Consider the following 10934-nt stretch of genomic DNA (forward strand, 5'->3'; position numbering starts at 1 on the left):
TTGCATGGCCATGGCCGACAATATCTACAGTGACCATTTGAACATTTCATGAGCCAAGTCATTGTCATGCAACTGCAGATAGAAAAAGCATACACTTAATAAATGCACAAATGAAGGAAGAAGTGATCGGATTAATTAGGGCTAATTAAGTCAATTGAAGGGACCGTGTCTATCTGCTTCATTTAAAACTATATATACATTTCTTATGTTTCCGTGATAGTTGGCTCAAAGGCCTAGTCAATCTATATATGTTATGATTAAATTATAGATTGCACTAGATATTTCTCGACTAATGGAAAAAAAAATTAAAAAAATTTTTTTAGCGCTAGTGTATTTTTAATAAATAAAAATATTTATTTTATTTGAGTTAATAATAAAACCTAATTTTCAACCTAATTATAATCATAAATATGAAATAACTCCATTAAAATAGTTTTAGTTAATCTAAATTAACCTATGATAACACGCCAAACATACAATTTATGTCAAAAAAATAAAAATTAAAAAAATTAAATAAATAAAATGAAAAAACAAAATCAATGTAAAAACAATACAAGAAAAAAAATAATATTAACATGGATCAACACAACCTGAGTTATTAAACCAAGATTATCCTATTAAAAAAAATGATCTAAAGGCTAGAAAAAAAAGATGCCGCGGCCAAAAAAGGCCAGAGAGGAGAGATATGAAAAAAAGAAAAGGAAAGAAAGAATGGAGAGACACCGGAGCTCCTCCAATGATAAAACTCTCTATACAATCAGAAAAATATCAGAAAGAAAGAACGTGAATCCATAGAAACTGTAGAAAAAAGCGACCTAAGATGGCGTGATCATTGTTTCTCTACTAAAATGAGAACTATTTTCCAAACTATGCTACTGTGGGAAAAACTCAGACCAGGTTTGCAAGCAGCATAAAAGAATTTAGCTGGCACCAAGGAATTAGATGTTACCAAACACATTTTATCGATTACAGACACAAGTACACACAACTAGAAGCTAGGGTTACAGCAAAGCAACGAAAACAACAAAAGTACACACAAACATCTTTATTTGGGTTCCTTGATAAAACAAATTAACTTGACAAACTGGATAGTACAGCAATCCTCTCTCTAGTTGCCGAGGAACTTGAGAAAGAAGACGTTTCTGTTTTCTGTGGTTTGGTTTGCACAGTTACTATCATCTGTATTCTTGAAAGTTCACATGGCCAGTGGTTTGTGCATGCTCGACGGCCTCCTACATATTAACATGAAGATGACAACATAGTAAAATAGCTCAACATATGGAGCAATAAACCTCAATACAAGCACGCACGGAGAATGGAGCAAGCATGAACTAACCTTCTGGCCAATGACTCCAATTTGGCATACCCCGCAGCGCAAAGTGAAGTTGGCAGTGTCTGTGTAACTTCTTTTCCTACAAGCAATAGAATTAAATAAATATTTCTTGATTACAAGGTTTCACCAATCAGCATATACCTATGGAGACAAGAAGGGAAGTATCTAATGCCCTTGAAATGCAGAGCAGCATCGGAGCAAAAACTGAATTACTGTGACCTAGATGTGTCTTAAAATCTGGTTCATAAAAATTCTAGAAAGGAAAATAAATTTTCAAGAAGATATGAACTATGATGCCAAAAAATGATCCACGGTCATCAAGCTTATCTCTAGACTCTGAATTATTTTGACTTTGTCTAGAGGGTATTTCATCCGTTGATGTAATCTACTTCCAGTCCCATTATGTATTTAGACCACGATATACAAAAGAATCTGAGTATGAAGCTTCTTTCAATGTGTTAAAGCACTTGCCTATTTTATTTACATAAATAATACCTTTGTTGCTCCTTGACAAGATTAAGAGCATGCCCCTCAGCTGGTCCTATGGTCCTGTCCTTCAGTACAGTAAATATGGTCTGATCAAACTCCTCTGGAGCTCCCTCAAATGGAGACATCTGTTTGTATGCATAACCAAGAGAAGGGTCCCATAAGTGGGATACACGGACAAAAAACACATTGTTGATGGAGCACAGCAGAAAGAGCTAAATAAATTATTATAACAGCATAGCAAGCATGGGAATTTGAAACTAAACAATCCTGCAGTCTATAATAAGCTCACTGTTCAATATCTCTGATGGTTAGGACCATGTTTGACCACAAGATCTTCCTTGTAGGGACTGAGACCATAGACATTCCATGATCCATAGATCACACATTTTCGTAATTATATCCTCCTTTAATTCTACATTTTGACAAGAAATCTCATGCTAAAAATTAAATAAATAAAAATATTGGAAGTGAAAAAACATACAGCTAAAGCATCATAATGGAGTCCATCATAAATCAGCATGGCCCTTTCTGAGTACTTCCTGTCCTGTCAAATAGCAAGATAAAGATAAATGACCGTAAACATTAAGTACTGCTCAAGTTGGAGATATTTCAAACAAAAATAACATATCACTAACACTGACCTGACCATACAAATCACACCGCATGGTCTGGATATCATATGCCGCAATTTCACGTCCATAATAATCTGCTAATATTGAAAGCTCAATAGCACCTTCACGAGAGAGCACCAAGAAGAAAAGTAATCAGAATAGTTCAATGAGCAAACAACTAACATCTAAAAAGCGTACAGAAATTAGTGCATGATTGTGAAAGGAAAAGAATGCCTAAGAGATTTTAATGGATAAAGATCTCAAGAAAAGCAGACATAATTTGGTGCCTATCAAATCAAAACAATTTAAAGACACTGAATACAAGCCAAAACTGAACAATCCTTTTACTGCTAAAATGTAATGCTTAGGATTCCAATTCCAGTATTTAGATCATTATGAGAATATCAATTTTTCTACTGAAAACTGCAGACATGATTTCCAGCTTATAGGTTATTTGTTTGCTGGGAATTCCTCAAGTGCTTCCCATTGGGTTTCATAGAATACAGAGGAAACTATGCCTCCACCTTTACAGCACTGACATTTGTAGACAAGTGTCCTCATCAAACAGGTTCCCTTTTCCTAGGCAGAAAATATTAAATTCCTTGTTCTATAAATTCTTTATATATGCTTGAAAATATGTTATTGTGAGAGATAAAAAGAATTCTTTAATTGAAGTCAAATTACAAAACTGATGTGTTCACAGCTTTCTTTTAGAGAAGACAAAAACTAAAAGGTGTTTTATTTTGTAAAGATTCAAGAATCCAAGTCTTAAATTCCTTGTTCTATAAATTCTTTATATATGATTGAAAATATGTTATTATGAGAGATAAAAAGAATTCTTTAATTGAAGTCAAATTACAAAACTGACGTGTTCACAGCTTTCTTTTAGAGAAGACAAAAACTAAAAGGTGTTTTATTTTGTAAAGATTCAAGAATCCAAGTCTCTCTCTACACTGAATAAAGGAACATGGTATAAAGCAATGTATAAGAGAATAGAGAGTGATGTTGCATAAAGCTACTAGATTCCCAATGATAAACATGAGTGCAAAAGGCAATTTATCTTTAATAACTCTTTTAGCTCATGAAGTCAAGATGCCAAACTCTAGGACTCTAATGACTCAGTGGTGAAAGGGGGCTTTTCCTATATGCTGCTAAATTTTGATCATCATATATTGAATATGAACGTAATTTTGTTGACTAAAGAGAGCCCCACAGACACTGCAGCTTGTTAGATGGTTAATCACTTCATTCCAGTAACCATTTCAATAGGCAAGAAAAAAAAAGTTAAACCTACCTCCCCACTTCTCAGAGTCACGAATCCAATTACAATATTCACCATTTGGCTTCCCAAGAAATGCTTCATTATATTTTTCTGGATCGCTTGCCACTGTTCCAGCTATAACCTTACAAAAATTATTGATTGCAAAGAACATCAAGAAAATAAGATAGGAAAAAAGAGTACAGACTTTAAATAATGCAGGTTGTTGAAGTGGAAGGAAAGCATGAGTTGTTCCTTTATCAATGATTTGGAAAGTATCAAGACGTCAATGATACTTCAGGATAACACATAGCAACTCCAGCAATGTCAGTGCCTAGCCATTGCAATCTATTACATGTCCTTACACTTGGCAAACTGACAAGCAATTCTGTAAAAGATTCCATGCAAAATATTGCTCTAGAATCAGATCCACTCACTGATAGCATCAATAATTAAGGGGGACTGATTCTGAATTCTACTTCCATAGCATATTTCACATTTCTACAACCATAACGAAGCATGTGTTTTTTGATTCAGCTGATTAGGATCTTGAACTCGGGATATGACTTGTGTGATAATCATTATCTTTTCTTCTTCATAGTACATAGAATTGCTTGGGAAAAATTAATCAAGACCTTAAACCCATTCCTACACGACATATTATCAAAGAGCTAAATAACAAATAATTTTTGTTATGCCAAAGCAAAACTGGTTACTTTTATGCCAACGATTTTTGTTCTCACAACTAGAAAACGATCTTCACTTGGTTAACCAAAGAAGCTAAATAACAAATAACTCTAACAACTTGGATCCACCAAATAAAAACCTTCTTCTCACATCTAAATTAAGTGTAGAGGCCATGGCTTCCACTTAATATAGGTGAAAATTTCCATTTTTTGTCCCTGAAACTACCCATTTTCTTATTTTATTTGTCACCTTCCTCTTGTAATTTTGCAACTTCAAAATCCACCAAAATACATCCAAAGAGAATTTAAGGCATCTCTAATTATGATAAAAACAATTCTTTCTACCAAAAAGAAAAAACTAAAATTAAAAAGTGAAAATGGAATGCATTTATTAATATCTAGACATCCAGTCCTTCAAATAGCAGTGCACTAAACATCTAAGAAGTGATTCCAGACCAGGAATCATACAAACATTATTCGTCTACAATAAACAGTATTGCTACCAGATTGAACATGGTAAACACCTTTTCCAATTGAAAAATCGAAACTTTATGCTAAGTATTTAAATGTAAATTTTAAGAATCAAGTTGCTCTAACTACACTCAATCCACATAATGAAAATCAAAAGTTTAAAAAATTACACAAATTTAGCATATTGGAAGCAAAGCTAAAATAAAGATGAGAAGCAAGAACCTGTCTCAGCCCATAAGCTTTATTTTTGTCATGGTCCATAACATAGCTGCGAACAAGCAAAACAACAGCATCAAAGGTTAAGACTTTACCAGCAACTCATTCAATTGACACAAGAAATCACTGAAAACAGAGGCATCATAGTTTAGAATTTACCCAACAGCATTGAACAGGCAACTATTGTCCGAGGGAATGACCCTTCTAACGACGATTCCTTCCATTATATCAATAATCAAGAACCTGAAAGCAATCCCAGGTAAAATATCAGCTTTATACTTGTAATTCAAGAGGTGCTCAAATTTACAAGAACCCGAATTTAAAAACTTGGAACAACTACTATGCACCTTCCAAAAACTTGAAAAGGACCCAAATTTCCACCAAGCAAAACCAACCCAGATGCAGAAACACAACAAGAAAAGGAAATGAATGCTTTATAAGCAATTTAAAAAATGCACACAAGAAGCATATATGCTGATAGATCCAGTAAGCATATCAAGAACATAACTTTAAGGCAAAGTAACTTCAAGTAACAAGAAAAGATAAAGAAAGCAAAGCAAGAAACAGGCAAAAGATTAATTATCTATGGAAATAATGATGTTATAAGATAAAGAACAAATCTTACAGGTTTTGGAAATGAAAAGAGGAGTGGTTGAGAGAGAGAGAAGGATTTTTATGTCGTTTGGTATATGTTATCGGTATGCTTTTGCCTTTTGATGTTCCCTCTTAAGGCGGGGGTTTCCATTGCCTATCTACTATTTGTTAGCTTTCAACTGTGTCTTGGGCTGAAGAATCTGAAAAAACAGATAATAATAATAATAAATAATAATAATATATTTATTAGAAAATCATTTACAATAAACATTGATTATTTCTTGAACTTAACCAGTGAATTTATTGAGAAATTAAGTTTCAATATTAAGAGAATTTTATTAATAGAGAAACTTCCAAAAAAGAAAAATAATAAGAACATTAAAATTAAAAAATTAACATGTATACATTTTTTTAATTAAAAAACATGATATTTAAAAAAAACGTTCACAATATTAATATGTTTTTTTTATTATCTTCGAAATGAATTTAAACTTCTACCTACAAAGCGCAGAGATCAAACTAATAAAATTCTAAATTGTGATTATATATCAATTATTATATTGCGTTTAATATTGCCCTACAGTATCATACTTCTTGCGGAAGGTGAGACTTCGAGCTGGCATCATAGTGTATTTGTTAACCTACCTTTTGTATCAAATTTTATTTATACATTAATCAGTATTTACAGGTAGGGTATTTCATTATATTTATACTTTATTAAAAATATTTGAATATTCATAAGTTATAATAAAATAAAATAATATAAATCAAAATTAAATTAATTGCGATAATATTTAGATATCATGTGTTATATAATAAAATAAAATTGTGATATAATTGAGATACCATTTTAGTATGGACGGTTTTCGCTCCCATGAAATGCCAATAAAATGCTTATAAATGTAATTATAATCATAGTTATTTTTTAAAAAAATATATTAAAATAACATTTTTTAATTTTTAAAAAAAATATTTTTGATATCAACTCATCCGAGCAACATAATAATATAAAAAATTTAATTTAATTTAAAATAAAAATTATAAAACTTTGTTTGAAACAAAATTCCAAACTGCACCTAAGAGAATATCTTAGCATCTTTCTTTGAATATATACCAGATAAGCAGAGAGTCACCTACCCAAAAAAGAGCAGATTTGAAAGCCAACCAAACCCAAGAGATTACCAACTAGAGAGAGGAATACGCGCTGCGTCAGATGCAAGGTTAACATAAAGGTTGCAAATTGCAGGGCTCAAAAAGTCTGTCTAGAACCCCACTACACATTCATCGAATAATGGCACTTGTTGAAAGTGAAAATTCCTCGATGTTTGTTCATTTTTTGGTTCCATGATTACCCTAGCACTTCCCCCATGTTCTCAAGCATGTACTTGCTAATATTGGGAGATACATCCAAGGGTATGTAAATCGCTATTGTCATCCCACTTTATTAGTTTGAGCACTTTCTGAAAACAGCCTTGAGCTCCTTCCATGGATGGCTAGGTCATGTGTGCGAAACTGGCTGAGGCTCCACTTCTTGGGGAAGTTCAGCAATGCACTCGATTTCAATTTTGGCATCCAGAGGCAACGCTGCTACCTGATAAGTTGAGCGAGCAGGAAATGGTGCGGGGAAGTCTGTAAAACAAACCATACTGTTAACTTAGGTTGCAAAGTGCAATTATGTCAAAGATGCTAGATAACAACTTGCATTTTCTCACCAAGGCTGGATAACAATTCTCTTTCAAGGAAAATGACGGACAAAATAGATTTCAAATAAATTTCCTGGGGCATGCTCTAATGTCAAAAACAGATCCTTCAGAAGCTTAAAAATGTCATTCAGTAAGCACTTATCAGCAAAAAGAAGAAAAAAATGATGCTGCAGAAAAGCTCTACCAGAAAATGAAGAAATATGCCAAAAATAAAGCAAGACACAAAATTCTAACATGCATGATGCATGATAATCCATAGTCAGCCAAAAAGATTCACATATTCCAGTTTCATTCGACATCCCAAGTTAATGGCAAGCCAATCATATAGATGAATTTCTAACAATCCTACTGCAGCCGAGACAGACAATTCTTAACCTGTCTAGATGACTGATCAATATTTATCTGATTATACAGGTCTGGATTTTTAGTCTGCACTGACAAGAGTTCCACAATAATTGACTATCATTAAATTATTGAAAACTTGAAAGTCAGCATGGGTGGAAAGTGTATCTGCAATGCTAGGCAGTGAAGATTTTCACTGAAGCATATCCTACGTTTGCAGAGTGATATATCATGTTTTCGTTTTCTTGTTGATAGCAGGTCCAAGGTCAAGTAGACATAGTAATTTGCAACACAGACAGGGTGAAGGCTATATGATCCATAACATACCAGTACAAATATTCTGCAAAAAAAAAAAAAAATCGATCACACATACACTTTGCATAGATATCATTCACTTTCTTGAAGTCTTTCAAGTCAGCCAACCTGCCGAAAACACAAAAATAAGTAGCAGAAAAAAGTTGATTCTCTTTCTAATCTTCAATAATAAAAAAAATCAATATTGCAAGGCAAAAGGTGAAATCCTACATTATCGTTGTCTTTACTACTAAGGAATAGTCGCTACCACTAGCTTTCAGTATCTCCCCCATATTCTTAAGTACCTGTAAAGTTCATGAAGTCAAATCTGTCAGTTATCAATCCATTTAGCAGCTTTGAAACTGAGAAGTTATCCATAGCAGATTTGCAATCAAACTAAGGGCAATCAATAAAACAGGACCAAGCTAATTCGATATACAACCAAGGGAGGCACTACACCAGTGGAAAAGCCTATTCGCTACAGTTTCAGTACATCCTCAGATAAAGCAGGTTTATCATAAAAGGTAGAATACGCAAAACTAAGAAATTAAATTTACAGAGCTATCAGAGCTGGCCTCTTGAACAGAACACCACCTCAAGAAAGAAAACAAGTCTACAACATGAGTTGCTAATTCAAAAGTTGCATATTTACCTGTTCTGTCTGATCATCAACATCCTGTGAGACAAACTTCCCAGTCTGCATTAATGTATCAAGAAAATATCATAAGTATCCAGGAAAGGGATTCTGAAGGGAAAAAAAATTGTAAATGCAGTAGCGTGGTTTGGTCTCAACATGCACGTAACAGTAGAATAATTAAGGACCCAAATAAAAGCACATTTGATGCTCCAAAAGTACAGTTACAAAAACCAAAAGAACAGAAAAATTTGAAATGCCATCAAACGGTTATTCAAAATGAAAATGGAGAATTAAACCATACCTCTGGAATGAGACCTAAGACACCAGAAACAAATACAAGGTTATTGGATTTAATTGCTTGAGAATATGGTCCCAGTGCTGCCGGAGCCTTGTCTGTTTTAACAGCCTCCTTTTGAGCTACACTCAAAACAGACATTGACCATTGTCAGCCATCAAATACTCAAAATCGAATCACCATATAAATAAACCTACTTTCAAACAAAACAATCATACATTTGAACAAACAAACCTCACAAAATCCTTAATAAGTTTCTAAACCCAACAATTGAGAAAGTTTTCAACTCGACACATCCATCAAGCCAATACTATCAAACTCAATATTACAAGAGTCACTTACTTTTCCACTCTATTGATCAGTTACACACATATTAACCAAAGCCCACAAATCAATTCCCATAAAATATCCAAAATTTTCTACTCTATTCATTACTATCACACATTAACCAAAACCCAGAAATCAATTCTCATAAAGTCTCAAACTTTGTATCCAATTCAATTAGTTACACACATTTAGCTAATCAATTCGAAATAAGGAGATAAAACTTTTAAGAAAGCGAGGGGGGGCGGGAGTTACGAGGGAAAGTGCACGTGTTCAAGGAAGCGAAAGGAGGGGTGGTTAATCGATTGGAACAACACTGCCGCCAAAAACCAGTTGCGACGACGGAGGCGCAACCAATGCCGCCGATAGCAAATGGGATTCGGTTGCGCACTGCACCGACGTTGATCAACGAGACATTAAAGGGTTTTAGAAAACACCACGACATTTTCTCTTGTTTGTCTATGTCTCTCGAGACTGTTATTATTTGTTCTTTTCGGAAAGAAGCTGTTATCTGTGTTACGGTACCGTGTAAGTTTGCTAACGTGGTTAAAATTATACTTTTTAAAATTTTAAAAGAAAATTATTATGTTTTTAAAAATAATTTTTTTTATATTTCCTAATCATTTTATATGTTATATTAAAAATAATTTTTTAAAAATAAAAAAAAATATTATTTTAATATATTTATAAAAAAAAAACATTTTAAATCGTAATGACTATCACATTATCAAAAACATCCATATTTGAGAAAAAAATTGATTTTTTTTATTTTAAATTATATTTTGTATGGTTTTAATATGTTAATATTAAAAATAATTTTTTTAAAAAATATTTTTTAATATATTTTTGAATAAAATATATTTAAAAAAAATTACCTCTATCACATTTACAAACAAATAAAAATAAATAAAAAGAGTGTTTGGTTTTTAGGTAATTTTTGTAGTTGTGATTTTAAAAAAATAAGTTTTAAAAAAATATTTTTAGCTATGGTTAATTGGATTTAGATACGTGTTTGGTAAAATTATGATTGAAATTCATGTGTAGCAAAAAAATATATATAAAATATTTGGTGGAAATATAGTTGTTTTTCAAAGTACTTTTTTACTTTGAAATACATCAAAAATAATTTATTTTTTATTTTAAAAAAATTATTTTTTAATATTAGCGCAACAAAACGATCTGAAAACACCAAAAAATATATCAATTTTAACAAAGAAAAAAAAAAAATAGATTGGTAGACCTCACAATATAAAATATAGTTTGGTTTGTTATCAAATATCTTACTACGTTTGTTTTGAAAAACAAACATTGTTAAGTAGTGAATGGTTTTTATTTGTTTTCTTAGCACATTTTTTTTTAAATAGATCACATCATATATATATATTAAGTTTAAATAGTATAATTTAAAAATATCAATAATAACATAAATAAATTTATAAAAATTACATAAATTTTAATTTTAATTTTCATACTTAACTTAAATTCCTCAACAACATAATATCAACCCTCTTCTTTACAAACTATTCAAAGCGTAGCTATTTAAGTATCCAAAAGAATCTTCCAATAAGATATAATGATTTTCAATGGGAGTGTGATTAAGTACTGAAACTGGCAACGTTATGGACCTCTCGCGTGCATTTCATCCTGGTCTTGTTCCAAATTTGAACGTAGCTTGGCCAGT

At 32.1% G+C, this 10934-nt stretch overlaps 2 protein-coding genes across 3 annotated transcripts; both read right to left on the bottom strand.

Moving 5' to 3' along the window:
• Window positions 1–925: 925 nt before the first annotated feature.
• Window positions 926–5846, bottom strand: LOC118035687 (OVARIAN TUMOR DOMAIN-containing deubiquitinating enzyme 2). Of its 2 annotated transcripts, none has more exons than XM_035041301.2 (9): window positions 5690–5846; window positions 5224–5307; window positions 5071–5116; window positions 3728–3836; window positions 2464–2555; window positions 2304–2366; window positions 1829–1947; window positions 1337–1412; window positions 926–1232 (listed from the first exon to the last, which is right to left on the bottom strand). In XM_035041301.2, the coding sequence occupies exons 2-9, from the start codon at window positions 5286–5288 to the stop codon at window positions 1176–1178; spliced, it is 627 nt and encodes a 208-aa protein (XP_034897192.1). In that variant the 5' UTR covers window positions 5289–5307; window positions 5690–5846; the 3' UTR covers window positions 926–1175. The 2 variants fall into 2 exon arrangements, with proteins under 2 accessions (XP_034897192.1, XP_073268781.1); XM_073412680.1 differs by lacking the exon at window positions 5690–5846 and adding an exon at window positions 5412–5600.
• A 1013-nt stretch (window positions 5847–6859) lies between these two features.
• On the bottom strand, window positions 6860–9777 carry LOC118035689 (reactive Intermediate Deaminase A, chloroplastic). Its single transcript, XM_035041303.2, has 6 exons — window positions 9509–9777; window positions 8936–9051; window positions 8650–8694; window positions 8229–8302; window positions 8077–8126; window positions 6860–7287 (listed from the first exon to the last, which is right to left on the bottom strand). The coding sequence occupies exons 1-6, from the start codon at window positions 9696–9698 to the stop codon at window positions 7157–7159; spliced, it is 606 nt and encodes a 201-aa protein (XP_034897194.1). The 5' UTR covers window positions 9699–9777; the 3' UTR covers window positions 6860–7156.
• Window positions 9778–10934: the final 1157 nt, after the last annotated feature.

The sequence above is a fragment of the Populus alba genome, chromosome 11 (assembly GCF_005239225.2).
Source record: "Populus alba chromosome 11, ASM523922v2, whole genome shotgun sequence".
NCBI classification, from domain to species: domain Eukaryota; kingdom Viridiplantae; phylum Streptophyta; class Magnoliopsida; order Malpighiales; family Salicaceae; genus Populus; species Populus alba.